Source organism: Cynocephalus volans, chromosome 4, assembly GCF_027409185.1.
Source record: "Cynocephalus volans isolate mCynVol1 chromosome 4, mCynVol1.pri, whole genome shotgun sequence".
Taxonomy (NCBI): domain Eukaryota; kingdom Metazoa; phylum Chordata; class Mammalia; order Dermoptera; family Cynocephalidae; genus Cynocephalus; species Cynocephalus volans.
In genome coordinates, this window is record NC_084463.1 from 142,529,137 (window position 1) to 142,545,673 (window position 16,537).

Consider the following 16,537-nt stretch of genomic DNA (forward strand, 5'->3'; position numbering starts at 1 on the left):
TTTACAATGTTTCTAAGTTCTGGAAGAACCCCAAGCTTACTTGCTGCACCTTGTTTTCTCTATCAAAGCATCACAGGCAGTGTCTCTCAGCCAGCAACTAATTACTTTTTGAGATACTTGGACTGTGTACTTGGACTGTGCCTGTGACACTGCAAAAGTTGGGTGCTAAAGCATATGGTCTTTCTGGGAGCAGCAAACACCCCAATCACAATGAGCAAACTCAGCACCCAGATGTTGGTTTCTACATACTGTTTTCCAATGAAGGAACCAGGGTTTCTTGAGGAAATGACCAGTTCCAGGATGGGACAGGGAGAATAGATGATGAGCCTGGAATATCTCATTATGCCAGAAACCAGGAAAATGTTTAAAGTATAATGAGGACATGTGAAAAAGACACAGAAGCCAGTTTCAGGGGACAAACTGAGCATTAAAGTTAAAATGATAGAAACAAATTATAATCTATTGAATAAAGTAGGTAACCATTAGCCCATACTGACAATGATAAATAAATGAATGAATTGAAGTTTTGATGAGGAATGGGCCTTTATATGGTATCAAAGTATCTTTCCACAAAATATCAAAATATTTGTGAATTAAAAAGGCAAAAATAGTAACTTGACAGTAGAGAAGCTTGGCAGACACCACCTTAATAAGGGGTCAAAGTTATCATCAGTAATGGGGCAAATCTATATTGTGTGCCACCTGATAGGATGCAGTGAGAAACACAGCATCACTTCTGTGATATTCCTCCCAAAGTTGCATAACCTGAATCTAATCATGAGGAAACATACACACCTAAATTGAGGGATGTTCTGCAGAGTAAGGGCCTGTAATCTTTAAAGTGTCAAGGATGTGAATGAAGGTCAAGAAAAGACTGAAAGACTATTCCAGATTGAAGGAGCCTAAACAGAATGGCAGCTAAGTGCATTGGGTGATTCTGATTTGGATCCTTTTGCTGTCAAAGACATTGTTGGGATAATTGGTTAAAATTAAACAGGCTGTGAGGATTAGAAGGTAGTAGTGCATCAGTGTTAATTTCTTGATTTTGATGGTTATATTACTTATGGGACTGACTTTGTAGTAAATACATACTAAAGCAGCATTCTCAAACTTTTTATGTCACATGACCCCTTTACATTCTTAAAAATTGTTGAGGATTCCAAAGACCTTTTGTTTATTATTTTATTATAAATCCAAACTGAGAAATTTTAAAAATAATTAATTTATTTAAAAATAACAATAAGCCCATTACATGTCAACAATACATTTTTGAGAAAAAATAACTATATATGCTGAAACAAAACAAAATTTAGTGAGAAGAGTGGGTTTGTTTTGCATTTTTGTAAATCTGTCATATTTAGCATAATAAAAGGTAGTTGGATTTGCATATCTACTTCTGCATTCAGTCTGCTGCAATTTTTTATTTTGGTTGAAGTATAAGAAGAAAATCTGGCTTTACATGGATATGTAGTTGCAAAAGAGAAAGGTGTTTTAATAGCCTCCTCAGATAATTGTGGATACTCTTTTGCTGCATCAAAACATAAGTGAAAGTTTCTTAAAAGTTAGTTGCAATATGGAATCTGAAATCATATTAATGAATTTTTCTTACTGTTCCATCAAAATCCATTAGCCTACCTCAGACTTTGAATTGGTCTTTTATTCACAATGATTTTGTAACATTATGCATTGGTCGTTCGGAAAATATTGGTTAGTTTTGCAGATCTTCCAGATGTTGACATATTACAGAAAAATCACAGTTGTTAATATCACCCCCAACCTCATCAGAAAAGTCTTTTCTCTCAAGCTCATGGTGATGGATACAAGTTTTCCAATACTTTAATTTTCATTAAAAGCTCAAATTTTATCATGGACAACAAATACTGTTGCTTTTCTTGAAGTAGCAGACTTGCTTCATTCATTTTGAGAACGTGTCTGCAAATCTGAATAAATGTAGTTTTTCTGTCAGTGGTTCTTTCAAGCAAAATGGTATTGCATGAAAAAAGGGACTAATTCAGCTCATTACTCAGTTGCACAATTGTTTTTGCTCATGACAGCCATGGTATTAGGTACACAGAAAAAGTGCTTATGCATACTTCTCATCTTTTCACCCAGAACATGAAAAAGATGTGTACTGAAGGGTAGAGGTTTAATAAAATTAATGATTGTTATTACTTCATCAAGGGACATTCTTAAATGAAGATGACTTTTTTCATTTTTACTACAAATATGTGAAGAACACAATGACTTCCAATAGAGGTAGGTTCCACTGCTTTGACTCACGGTAAGGTTCTAGCAGTTCCTCCATCGCTTTTGTCAGTGCAGAAAAGAGGGCAAAGAACGTCTTTGTATTTTTGATTCTCAGGGACCCTCGGGTATCCCAGGTCACACTTTGAGAACTGCTACATTGAAGTAGTTTTGGTTGCTTGGCATCATGTCAGCAGTTTAATCTAAAATGATTTGGGGAAAAAAAGTTACTTGTACAGTATTTGCAACATTCTTTGAGGTTATTTCATAATTTAAAAAGCACATATAAATGAAAGCCTTTCTAACATTGGAAGCATTTATGAGACATTTATGAGAATAATTGTTCACAAATTTCAGCAATATTTCAGTAAGTTCTTGTGTAGATTAAATGGCATAATGTGATTTAATAGAGTCTCGGCATATAGTTGATGCTCAGTAATCAATAACTATAATATTTATTACTTCTGTTTTGTTGGTAGAATATTACCTGCAACCCTATACATTTTACATGGTACCTCTGTGTCCTTTAGGGCATCCTAGGGTCAGGATGATTTGTGTCAAGTTTTTATTCTTTGTTCTTAGAGTATTGGAAAACAAGACTGTACATCACCACCTTTTGTTTTATTTTGATTTAATATGTGAAAACTGTGCTCTTAATTTAAATGAAGAGGGGGTGTTTTCTGTGTTGAACAAAAAGATAGTTCTCGGCAAAATGTTGTTGAACTATATTGATCTTAAAAGTGTTAACTGCAATAAAATAAATACTCATTTTAATAGTTATTTTAAATTTTGGTTTTTTTAAGAAAATAAAAGCAATTGTTAAGCTTTTTCCCCCCCTAAATACCAAGTCAGAAACTCGGATCTTGAAAACAATACTTTTTTCCTGTTGCAAGATATTACAAAACCAGAATGGAATCTTGTAAGAACAAAGTGACAGGTTAAAATAAAAAGAGGCTACTTAAAAAAAAAAAAAGCTCAATCAGCATTTTTAGAAGAAAAGTACAGTGTGATATTTGACTTGTAATTAATTTTAGCTATCTTTGTTGGAAAGAAGAAGGGAGGAATATTGTGGCAGGTAACAAAAATATTTCTTTTGCTTTCTACCTTGGTTTTTAGTTCATGGTTATCCTGCATGGAAAATTGGTCAGCTCTGTCCCAAATCTGTTTGGTAGTCATTTTGTTTTTCAAAGAGAGAGAGGTAGGGTACCTCAAGAAAAGAAATAACAGAGAAACATTTCATATGATTTTTTTTAAATGTTGATACGTAATCACAGGGACATTGCCTCATATAGGAAGACTGTTTTAACTCAAAGATATGGTAGTTTATTAATGAAATTTCTAAAGCAAGTGGGTAAAATCATTGTGTCCCGCCTCTTCCTAAAGCTGTGTATCTAATCAGACTCTTAACTCAGAAGGCTCTCGCAGCCCAGCCTGCCTCCCTGTTCCATGGTTGTCTCTCCCCTTCAGGCCCTTCTCTCTCATGGGACTAATGAAGCAGTTGTTTTGTCTTCTCCCTGCCACATGTTGCTTTTTATAACAGGCTGTATTCTCTACTCTGCCATTATCACTTCCTTCCTAAGAAACAAGTGTGATCTTGTCACCTCCCAACTTAATAGCCTCTGCTAAGTACTTATAACACACAAGATGAAACATTACCTTGTTATAGGGCCGACCTCATAGGTGTGTGATCTGTGCATTCGCACAGGGCCCCACACGTAGAAGGGCCCACACTTTGTTTAATGATATGCTGTCACCATCTTGAAATTCTTAATAATTTTTTAACAAGGGACCCCTTATTTTTATTTTGACTGGGTCCCACAAATTACATAGACAGTCCTGCTTCCACCAGCTTCCTTCTGCAATATTTTTTTTTCTCTACTTCTCCCTGTGTATCACATACTCCATCGACAGGGCTTCTTACAACATGTTGTTCCTAATTCTCCCCCATCTCTGTGTGGCTGATTGCTATTCTCTCTCCAGAACTCCACACAGATGTTACCTCCTATTTAAAATGTCACTCTGCAAGAGGGAGTTGCCTTCTCCTTGGTGCTTTGTTCATATTTATTAGAGCAGCAGTTGAGTTTACACATATCAGGTTCAGAATATAACCGATTTGAGGGAATTTGTTATTGTCCTCAGGGTGGAAACTGATGTGGGCACTGCTCAGTATGGGTTTCTTGAATTTATTCAGTCAAACATTTATTGGGTAGTACCAGGTACTGTTGAGCATACTTAAAAAATATGAGGGTACTTTAAAAAGTGGAAAAATAGAATTAAAAGATAATACAAATCTTTCCATAAACTTTTTGAAATACTCTCATTTAGTGGTAAAGAAAAAAACCCCACAGACATGGACTCTCCCCTCACAGAGCTTATAGTTTAGGGAGTGAAACACTTCGCCTGGTTGTAGATGCTTGTGCTTCTGAATAAATGATTGAGCAACATGCTGAGGTTTTCAGGTCTTAGGATAGTGTGGGAAATCTTCTGCCACCGTGACTAGGGGTGGTGGTGAAATATTACAAGCCCTGGAATACCTGGAATCTTGCATGTGGAAACTGTCCTAGGTCATTTTGTGACATTAAAGAGAAGGGTAGATGTTAGCAGGGGCCCAGGCTTCTTTCCTCAAATTTGAGACACTATTGATCATGAAACAATGTTGCAGCTTATAACTATTAAGAAAGAAAATTTGCCAATTAAACTGATATGGCATCAATTGTAAGGCATACTGATGTCGAAGATAAAAAGTGAATAAAATGTGCATCTTGGAATTGATAAAATATAGTAATTCAAAGGTTAATCACAAGCAAATTGAGTCAAAGCAATAATTGGACACTACAGACAAGGCTAAAAATAGTACATCATGCCACCTGATTCCATGGATGATACAATAATAAATAAATCACTTTTTAAAGTAGAGTCAGATGTTCATGGTCAGCTTGAAAAAGAATATGCAGCCCGATGCAAAGAGGCAAGAGTTAACAATGCATATAACAGCTACAGCAGCCTACGCTGCTAAGGAGAAGACAACTATATGTCAAGCAGCCATCTGTGTAGATGTTGTCAGATACCAGAAACATTTGTGTAAGGCTTTACAGTTTCATGAAGTACATCTCATGTGCTATCACATGTAATCCTCATAACTGTGTAGGATGGGTATTATTTCTTGTGATTTACAGGCTAATAAATGGAATTTTTGAATGCTAAAGGGATTGAGTGAAGGGACCTTTGCCAACTACCAACTGTACTGGCCCTTAAGTCCAGGGCTTCTAACTGCATCCCATGTTCTTCCCAAGGAACTCTGCTTCCATATTACTAGCAGCAACACCTTGGAATCTTAATGGTAGTAATGTTAGAAATACTGTTTTACATTTTTCTCCTCTCAAAAAATAAAATTCAGATGATTTCATTGGCAGGCCTTTTGTTGTCCAAGTGCAAAAAAAACCCTTGCTTACCTGAAAATTTCTTCAAGAGTGGTTTGTCCAAGAGTCCACAATAGCTGAACCAAGTGTAGAACTCAGAGCTTTCAAAAGAATGGAACCTATTCATGTCCCATCATTAGAACAAACTCACGTAGCATAGGTTTTTATTTATTGCAGGTAGTTGTTCTAGTTACATAGACTGTAATGAATAAAATATAGTAACTTTGGCTTAAAATAAAGAAATGCTTGGTTTGGGATAGAATTCTTATGAGCTGTGATTAATGTTTTGGTTTGACTGAAAGTGGATCTCTTCATGTGAGATTAAAATTATCATGAATATTTTTTCAAGGGCAATATAAAAAAGATAGACCACTGTGTAGTATCTCTGAAAATTATATTATAACTAAATGGGCCTTTAGAAAGGAAGTCAGATCAATTATTCCCTTCTGGGGCACAATCATCTTTTCTTCAGAGCTACCTAAGGCAGGCCAGGCTTTCTCTGTGGGAGATGTCTCACTCTGAGGGGTCGCGAGTGGAAGAGATGGTTAGGCCTGGGAATGGGGCGGGAAGAAGACAGGAAAAGAAGTGGTAAGAATTTGGTTGGGGGACATTTTTTTGTTTTTCCCTTAAAATTAAAGAAAGTACAAAAGATTCATCATACTTCTTTTACATCTCTAAATGATATAAAAAGTGATCATTTTATGTGAAAATGGAGAGGTTTTTAGAAAACTTACAAGACAGTTTATAGTTATAAACTGAGTTTAATGAACTTATATTTGAGTAAAGTTGCTAATCATTGAATATAGTGCTATTTCTATGAGGGTCTCCCCTTCCCCCTCATTGTCTTTTTCAAGACTGGGAATAGGGAGAGTGATCCATGACGGAAAATATCCTCAACCTTCATATCTTTATCCCAGAGTTAAGGTCCTGGAGTGCTTTATTCACGAGACTAGATGGTTTCATATAACTCTGAAATGTCTGAATTTCTATGAGAACGATAGTCCAAACCCATGAAAGAATTGAGTTGTCTCTCAATTTATCTTACACTTTAGAATGCCTAATAATACCTTGTGTTATTATGTCTTATATAGACATTTCTTACTAGCATGTGGTTTTATTTCCATAGGGTGGAGTTCAAGAAGTATTGAGGGGATGATTTTAGTAAATCAGCTGTGTTGGCCTAGATATATTTACTTACTCAGCAAACATTTAGCAGAGTGACCTCTGCTTCATGCCGGGCATTGTGCTAGGTGCTGGGAATACAGAGATAATACAGAATAATCTCTGTTAGGAAATAGACCCTTTGCTTAATATATTATGGTAGGTGCTTAACTGGGTTATACAGGAAGTCTCTAGGAACACAGACGAGAGAGTAAGGAGCTTTACCTTGGAGAAAATGAGAATCATGAAAAACATGTCCACAGAGGTGGTGATACAACTTGAATCTTAAAAGGATGGTATAGTATGGAAAGGATGGGAAAGGGTGAATGTAATAGGAATTTCATAATGGAAAGTATCCAAAACTTAAGGGGAAAAGCAGGTTGTTTATTTGGAGCAGATGTAGGGAAAAAGAGGAATCAATATATTCTTTTGAGTTTTTATTAATAGAAAAAATATAAATAACATACAAGTTTATGTGGATTAGACTTATATTCTAGCATTCTCAGACTTACTTATTCCCAGCCACCTAGGGAAAAATTTTGAGGAAAGTCTCCAACATCTATAAAATTATTCTTAGAGGAAGACAATGTTAAATTTAAAGGGAGATCCCAATTTGTTGAACAAAATGAAAAATAATGATGGTCAGAGTTAGAAGTATCTTAAGTGTAAGGCTGTTTGGAATATGTATATGACTTTTCTTGGCTTGAACCTAACAGTGTGTTAGTTTTAGTATTGATATGTTTCAGCAGCATCTTGAAACTACCTATGGGTGCAGTTCTTTCTCTGTCAGTTTCTGACTTCACCGTGAACTAATTCAAGATACTCTGAGTCAAAACCAGCAATAAGACTGTAGGAGTGGGACACCCATGCCTGGAGGTGATGGAATGGCTTGAGGCCAGTGAGGATATTTGTTATTATATATCTCTATAGTTATAAATAGTATTTGCATTCTATTTTTTCACAGTTGTAGTTATGTGGATTTCAGTGGAGAAGTGGATAAAGAGGGAATTAATAGTATCAGCTCAGCTATTTTTTAGCTTCATTCCCCATTTAAGCCAGAGATGATTTTCTGCCTCCATTTCTAATGATTGACTACCTTGAACAGCTCATACCAATCATCAGAGTATTTTTTTGCTTTTTGATTTTTGCCAGTAGAACAGCGAGACAATGGGCCAAGACTATCTCAGAATCATTTCAATTTGGAAAAAAAAAAAGTGAGGGACCATGTGATTATACACATATTTGGCTACAACTGTAAATAGCAGGATGCCAGCTGCTGTAGACTAGATGCCCCCCCAACCTCATTGAAGCTTAATCCCCACTGTAACTGTTGAGGATGGGAGGTCCTATTATGGTAATTGAAAGGTGGGGCCTTGACGAGGTGGTTAGGTTATAGGACCATTATCCATTCTCTATGGATTTAAAATGGTGATGGTCATGGATGTGGTTTGGAGGGCTTTAAAAGGGGAGCAAGAAGAGTCTGTCTCTCTCTCTCTGCTTCTACCATCTTGCACTATGAGACCCCTAGGTCGCTGTCACCACCACCAGATGTGTTCCTCAGGCTTTGGACTTCCCAGCCTCAGAAACTGTAAGCAATAAATTTTGTTTTGTTTATAAATCTCCCACTTCTGTGTGTTTTATTATAAGCAACAGAAACAGACTGATAGACCAGCTTGTCCAATATCAGATACTTCATGGTTTGTCAATAAGAATCAACAATAGTGAGTATCTTTGCATAATGGTGTGTAGTATTCTAAGAATGCAATTCTTTAATTCTTTACTTTCTTTAAGAATTTTGAACCACAAGATTTTACTGTGAGATATTTAAAAAACATTTGAGTAAATGGAGAAACTAAAGGGAATGCCACACTGTCATTCTTCTTAAGTTTAATTGGAATGCTTAATACAACCCCAGTAAAAACAGACTATAAATAGGTGAGGGTAAGCAAATGTTTTGAAAAAGATCAATAAAAGAGACCTACCCTACTGGAAACATTAAAACCTATCTTAAAGCTAGAATATATAAAACTAGATCATTACAAAAGAACAGAAAAATAAGACAATAAACAGACTGTAATTCTGGAGTCAGAGTCTGGTAGGTACAAGCTATCCATTGGATTTATATTCCCACCTCGATCAGCTGTTGGATGTGGACCTTTATGGTGGGGCAAGAATCAGAGTGCCCAGAAGAAGGCTTTGGTAAAGCAGTGGGTTGTTGCTGAGTTGTAGACTGATGGTCTTATGAAAACCTTGGGTTGGGGAGGTGGTGAAGGTGGAAATGCGGGTTGTTATGTGTATTGGGTATCCGCTTCTGTTCCAGGTACTGAATATACCCTTGTGCTGATGTTTAAAGATAGAGGATCCTTTGTCCATTTGCCTTGCCTTCTGTTGGTAGGGTCAGATACAGAGTATTCAGCTATGGGAAGGGAAAGATGTTTAGATTTACTTCCCCACCTCCTAAGGAAGCCAGCTACCTCCCAGCTCAGCCTTTTAGAGTAGCCATCATAATTCTCACCTGATTGCCTGGCCCAGAGAGAGGCAGTTCCTGTTCTATTCTTATATATGTGCTGCTACTTTTGATTCACATAGCTTGGTGGTGTAAGTGGGGCCAGTTCATGGAATGCTCAAAGCCTATCCATGGTCCTAGCCAAACACATGCATTTACCTTATCCTTGGAAAGGAAACATGAAGGGAGTGTGCTTGATTCTTCTGGGGAAATTGTCCTTACTCTATAAAAGGGACATATCACAGAGACATACCATTTCTGTCTCTGAACATTGTCATCTGCATGAGATGCTTGGAATGGCAGTGGCCCTCTTGAAATCAGGAGGGGAGCCAGCCTAAGGAATAAAAGAGGAGGAGGGTGGAAAGAACCCAGACCGTATGTGACATTGTTGAGCAACTGAGCAAAACAGAGTCAAGTCCTTCTCTTCTTGAAGCTAAATTTCAGTGGGGACAGATAGACAACAGCACACATAAAATACATAGTATAAAATAAAATTTAAATGTATATACATAAATAGAATACATAGCGAATTAGAAGGTAAGTGCAGCAGAATTAAGTAAACCTGGGAAGGGGATAAAGAATGCTGAGGGAGGGGTGGTTGCATTTTTTAGAGGGTAGTCAAGGAAGCCTTCTCTGTAGCAGGTAACATTTGTTCAAGGATCCAACAGAGACTAGGGATGCAGAAGAGCGTTCCAGACAGAGTGAACAGTAAGTGCAAGCTCCCTGAGTGTTTGGGGAGAACATTCTGTGTTTAAAGAACTGCTTGTGTCCACTGTGGCTGGAACTGGGGAGCAAAGGGAGAGAGGTTGTAGATGAGTTCAGAGAAGCATTAGGTGGTTGCTAAAAAACTTTTGGCTCTTATTCTGAGTGAGATGGAACACTTTAGAGGTTTGTGAGAAGGGGAATGACATGATCTGACCTATGTTAAGAAAGAAAATGCCCACAATTGAGGCATAGAAGAAGAGTTAAGAGAAAACAACAACAACAACAACAACAAAGTGTTAACTGGACTAGAACATGATTCTGGGTAATCCAGGGGTAAGTTCAAAAATTTTCATTATCTTGAAAAATTTGCACCAGAAACCATTTTGCTTATCCTAATGTGAATACAAAAAAGGGCTTACTTGGGGCTCATTATTAAGTAATATTTTTTCCAAAATGTGTTATTGAATTATTTTTAGCAGCATATTTATACAAGACTCTACAATATAAGCACATTCACCAAATCCTCTGAGATATAAAAGTGAATTTGATTCAGGGGTTGTGAGATGGTTTTTATTACTAGAGAGGAATTGTCTTAAATGTCAGTACATGGTGCTAGAGTGGAAAAATACTCTGCTTTTCAAAATAGATAGATAAATGTATCTTATTCTTGAATAAGGTTTTACTTTTAATAAAAGGTATCCTTCAGCCTGTTGTTTTGGGGCTTTTTTTCCTTGTGAATCTGTGGCTGTAATGAAGGCAGTACTGGTAGTAAATTCTTTGAACCATTTATAGTAAGACATATTGGACCAGCTATTGTAAAATGATGGCTCTGTGTCTGACTCTCCATTACATGAACACACATACTTGTATAACTCATTTATATTGGAACAGTAAGAATACCTTTAACACCAAATCAGGTATTTTCTAGGTCAGTTATTCCTCTTTCCAGTTTATTCATGGGTTTCTACCTATGGTCAATACTTTTCATTGAGTTTAAGAATCAAATCTCTCATTAACTAGCTCTTTAGTTTTAGAAATAAATCCTTTTAGATTAAGAATGGATACATCCTAATCCAGAGCAAGGTTCTAATTCTTTTCAATTCTACGAAGACTTAGAGAGGTGAGAAAGCTTGAGAAGAAAAGTTTGAAGATAGCAGAGGTTGGTTCATGAGATTTAAGCCATCTCCATAACATAAAAATTCAAGGTGAAGCAGCAAGTACTAACATAGAAGCTGCAACAAGTTCTCTAGAAGGTCTAGCTAAGGTAATTCAAGAAGGTGGCTGCACTAGTCTTAAGGAAATGTTGTGGCTGGTTTGATCTTCTATCCAGACCACTAAAACTTTCTCCATATCAGCAGAAGCCTGTTTTGCTTTCTTATTGGTGTGTTCACTAGGTAGCACTTTTAATTTCCTTCAAGACCTTTTCCTTTGTATTCACACCCTTGGCTAACTGGCGCAAGAGGCCTAGTTTTCGGCCTGTCTCATTTTTTGTCATGCCTTCTTCACTAAGCTTAATCATATCTAGCTTTTGATTTAAAATAAGAGACATGTGACTCTTCCTTTTACTTGAACACTTAGAGGTCATTGTAGGGATATTAACTGGCCTAATTTCAATATTGTGGCTCAGAAAATAGGGAGGCTGAAGGTGGGGAGGGAGAGAGATAGGGGAACAAATGGTTTGAGCGGTCAGAACACACAACATTTATTAAGTTCACTGTCTTATACATGCACCCCAAGTTCATGGCACCCAAAACAATTACAATAGTAACATCAAAGGTCAATGATTATAGAGCATCATAATAGGTTTAATAATAATAAAAATTTTGAAATATTGTGAGGATTTCCAAGATGTGACACAGAGACACAACATGAGCACATGTTGGAAAAATGGCAGTGATAGACTTGCTCAATACAGGTTGTCACAAACCTTCAATTTCCAAAAAACACAGTATCTGCAAAGTGCAATGAAGTGCAGTGCAATAAAATGAGGTACCCCTGTAATAGGAATTAAATTATAAATACACAAATATAAGTATAATCCAGAACAGATGTACAGTGCACATATATATTAAGCAAAAGGAAGTGTTCATTCACACACACAGCACCTTGAAATCTGTTGGATCTGGTTGTCTCCAGTGAGAGTCTAAGGATGGCAAAAAAAAAAAAAAAAAAAAAAAAAAAAATTAAGACTGCTATGACCATCTTGGATACTGGAATATCAAAGCATTGGCGTGTCACTGTATTAGACTTCATGGAATGTTTGTTTTTAAAAAGGTTTCTGTGAACTGAAGAAGTTGTAAAAGATTTACGTTCTAGATCAAGCCCACTTAGGATTAAGACCAGGTTCTAACTAAAACTAAATTGATACAGAAAGTGTTTCAAATGTGGCTACTTTGATGCATAAAGTTAATAACAAAAGAGTATTTACAGAAAGAATATAAAAGTGTTTGTGTATGGGCAAATTTAGTGCAGTTGAGCTTCTAGTCTTTGCTTCCCAAACATCTAATTTAAATGATTTAAATGCTTATCTTTTAATTTCAAAGGTTTGTCAAATATGCTTTCAAAACAAATATGTTTAAGTTGTAAAATTTACTAAATATATGCAGGAAAAAAAGTATTTTATGTTTAAAAAAAAAAGAATGGATTTTTCCTACAAGGATTAATGCTGCATACTCCGTGATGAGCTGACATTGACTTTGACTGAAGAAAGATTTATTTTTGGAAATAGGATTCTTAAATTAATGTAAGTTCCAAAGAATAAGCAAGTGCCTAGCCTCCCAGACTTTACTAAGTGAAGGGAGTGTGGGGATGGGTGAGTCAGGGAATGGGAGACTAGCCATTGTGGAGTGCCTTCTGGGGGCCGTTAGGGAGCGTTGGACAGAGCCTCCCACCATGCGGTGGGTAGTGTTTCCTTCCTTTTGAGCTGAGGCTCAAAGAGCACGTGTGACTAGCTCAAAGTCATTTTGCAAACAGGTGTGGAAATGAAATTGGCATCCATGTCTGTGACCTCAAAGCCCATGCTGTCTCTTCAAAGGGGCTGACTAGTGAAGGCAGAAGTAGATAGTAATAGTAAGCACTCAGATGAGTTTTGTTTCTCCAGGGTCTCATTTCTGAGGCTGTTATTTCCATCAGCTCTGTTTGGACCTTAATAGTCTTGCACAAAGTGGAACACTGAGGTCTTTTTTGTGTCACTTTATAGCTTTATTCCTGTACATTTTGTGTGGATTTCTAAATGTAGTGACTATTAACTATTAACAAAGCTCCTAAATTACAATAAGATTACATTCATTTTATGTCCATTTTAATAAGGTGGACTTTTTGTTTTAATATATCACACTTTGAAATATTTTCCAACATAATGACTTCTTCCTGAAATTATGAAGCATCACATTGCAATTAACATCAAAACATCACAAAGCCAGTGGTATTTAAAGAGAATATAACATTATGATATGAATCATGTTTTATTATTTGTACCTAAGGATCTAAAAAGTAGTTTTTGTTATTGATTAAGGAACATTCAGCCAGCTCTGTGATGACACTGAAATTTTTATTGCAGAGCTATTATGTTGAGTTTGTATTATCTCTTAGATGGTCTGATGATTGCTTAAAATTGTCCTTGTCTAAATTTCATATCAAATTGGGAGGGAAAATAGTTGGAAAGTATACTGTTATCAAATGCTTTAATTCCAACTGCCATGTACCTGTATTAATTTTCCCTCTCTCTCCCCATTTTTTTTTTTTCCCCCTAGATGAAAAATTCAAAGTGGAGACAAGGACCATTGCTGTTGACTTTGCATCAGAAGATATTTATGATAAAATTAAAACACGCTTAGCAGGTCTTGAAATTGGCGTTTTAGGTTTGTATTTTAAGATTCTTCTTGTATTTATTTGATTTGTACTATGACTTTACTTTTTCCTTTAGATATTAGTTGGTCAGTGGTAAAATGACTAGTGAGAAGAAAATGATCTTAATACAGCTGATGATATTAACCTATTTATGTTTGAATCTTTGTGTTTTTAGTTTTATATTAATGACTATTATGCAATTTTTGTTGTTTTCCCTGCCTGCTTTATTTCCAGCCTCATTCTCCCTAGTTGTATAACCATAATCCTTTAAGGTGGATGATACCAAACCATGTACAATTGAGGAAAAGAAGGCTTAAGAAAGTGTTCTCAGCCTTTTGTTCATTATTGCACCCCTGAGAAGCCTTTTTAGATACTTTTTTCCCCAATCTAACCCCCATGAAATTTTAGTACCTCATATATACTGTGTGTGTTTATGTACTGTATGTATATTTTTGCTTTACACACACAAAATAATAAGATCCCTCTTTCCCACCGCTACATTGTATCGCCTTGGAGGAGATATGCCCCAGTTGAAAATGGATAGTTTAGAGAGATTAGTGATTTGTCAGTGGTCACATAAAGATTGAGTGGCGCAGCTGGGATTCGGTCTTCTGTTTGTTTTTTCTAACTCTGCTACTTTCTTTTGTTATACCTCAGCTACCAGATTCCCAAAACAGATGCTTTAGCTGAGATAATGGGAGTATTGAACTTTGTTATGGAAAAGATTTACCAGGGATTTTAAGGGATAAATGGGATTTGATAAGGTTCCCACCATTCTTTGAGAGGCATTTCTAGAAAGAAATGGGGTATCATGTTCAGAAAAACTTCACTTCCTCACTAAATCTCTTTACTCCACTGCCTACAATGGTGGGAACCTGGCAATTCTTTTCTTCACTGGGCTATACAAGGAGGATAAATAAAGAGAAAAAAATGTTTTTATGTTTCCTTACATTTATTTAGCCATAAAGACCCCACCTCCCTTCCTCATACTGTAAAAGAATGTTTTTTTGTATAATTTCTAGACAGGGCAATTATTAAAAAATCAATTAAAAAAGTACATTCCTATATAGTACACTTGGTGCCTAGGGTTAGTCCTGGCTTTGACTTGTTATCTTTTCTCAGCTCCTGCATGGTCTGTACCACACCATCCTCCACCCCCTGTCTTCCCCACATCACTATGCCTCATCTACCCACACCACTACTCCCTCACTTACAGCAGAACTAATAGGGAAAAGATGAATGAAAATGAAAACACAGGTCTGTAAAAATCTTGACATTTTTGAAACTTCTAAATTAGCAGCCATAACTTAGTAGATGGTGTAGACACTGCCATGGTTCATCCTATCCCCATGTCAGACTAGTTAAAGAATAGGGAGTGGCTCTGCTCTCTCTCTCTGTTCCCTCTGTTCTACCATTTTCTGCCTTGTGAGATCCCTGCATTGCTTAAAGCCACTACCAAAGGAAATGCTCACCAGATGTGCTCCCTGGACTTTGGACTTCTCAGCCTCTGAAACTCACGGGAGGTGGAAGGTCAGCAAAGACCACACTCCCTACAGTACTGCCCCGTGACCCAGCAGCCCAGCCAAGTCCAAGCTTACGAGAGAGGTGGCTCCCCGGAGAGGTCCAAGGCCCAAGGCAACCACACATGCAAGGCACTAGTGGCCAACTAAGCAGTCACTGAAGTAGCCATACCAAATTGGCAACCTCAGCAACATCTTAGTCAGACAATAGTGTCAAACCTGTGGACTGTAAAACCCCCTGCCACAATGAATAAACATCAAAGAAAAGATACCAGAAATACAAAAAATCAAGAAAGTACACCACCAAAGGGTAATAACTCTCAAGCTCTAGATCCTATAGAACAAGAAGCCCTTGAAATGACTGACAAGGAATTTCGAGTGATAATTCTAAGGAAACTGAATGAGATACAAGAAAACTCAGCTAGACATCATGATGAAATAAGGAAAAGTATACAGGACCCGAAAGAAGAAATGTACAAGGAAATCAATGCCCTGAAAAAAAATGTAGCAGAACGTGCGGAACTGAAGAATCTATTCAGTGAAATAAAAAACACAACAGAGAGTATAACCAGCAGGCTTGCGGAAGTTGAAGAGAGAACCTCTGAACTTGAAGATGGGCTGTTTGAAATAACACAGGCAGACAAAAAAAAGAGAAAAAAGAATCAAAGGCATTGAAGAAAATCTGAGAGAGATATCAGACAACCTAAAAGCGCTCAAATATCCGAGTCATGGGTATTCCAGAAGGGGAGGAAGAAGGAGATTGCATTGCAAACATATTCAACAAAATAGTGGCAGAAAACTTCCCAGATATAGGAAAAATCACAGATCTTCAGATCCAGGAAGCTCAATGATCTCCAAACGTATTCAACCCAAAAAGGTCTTCTCCAAGAAATGTTATAGTCAAATTGGCAAAATTCAAAGACAAAGAGAGAATCTTAAAAGCTGCAAGAGAGAAGCATCAAATCACCTATAAGGGAGCCCCAATCAGACTAACATCAGACTTTTCATCACAAACCCTAAAAGCCAGAAAGGAATGGGATGATATATTCAAAATACTAAAAGACAGAGATTGCCAGCCAAGAATACTCTACCCTGCAAGGCTATCCTTCCGAAATGAAGGGCAAATAATATAT

The 16,537-nt window shown here is 36.8% G+C and overlaps 1 protein-coding gene across 1 annotated transcript in view; it reads left to right on the plus strand.

Annotated features, from left to right (window-relative positions):
- HSD17B12 (hydroxysteroid 17-beta dehydrogenase 12) overlaps positions 1-16,537 on the plus strand; it is a 168,375-nt gene that overhangs the window by 84,914 nt on the left and 66,924 nt on the right. Inside the window, exon 4 of the mRNA XM_063093393.1 lies at positions 13,788-13,895. Within this exon, the coding sequence (XP_062949463.1) occupies positions 13,788-13,895 (108 nt within the window). The remainder of the gene's footprint in view (positions 1-13,787; positions 13,896-16,537) is intronic.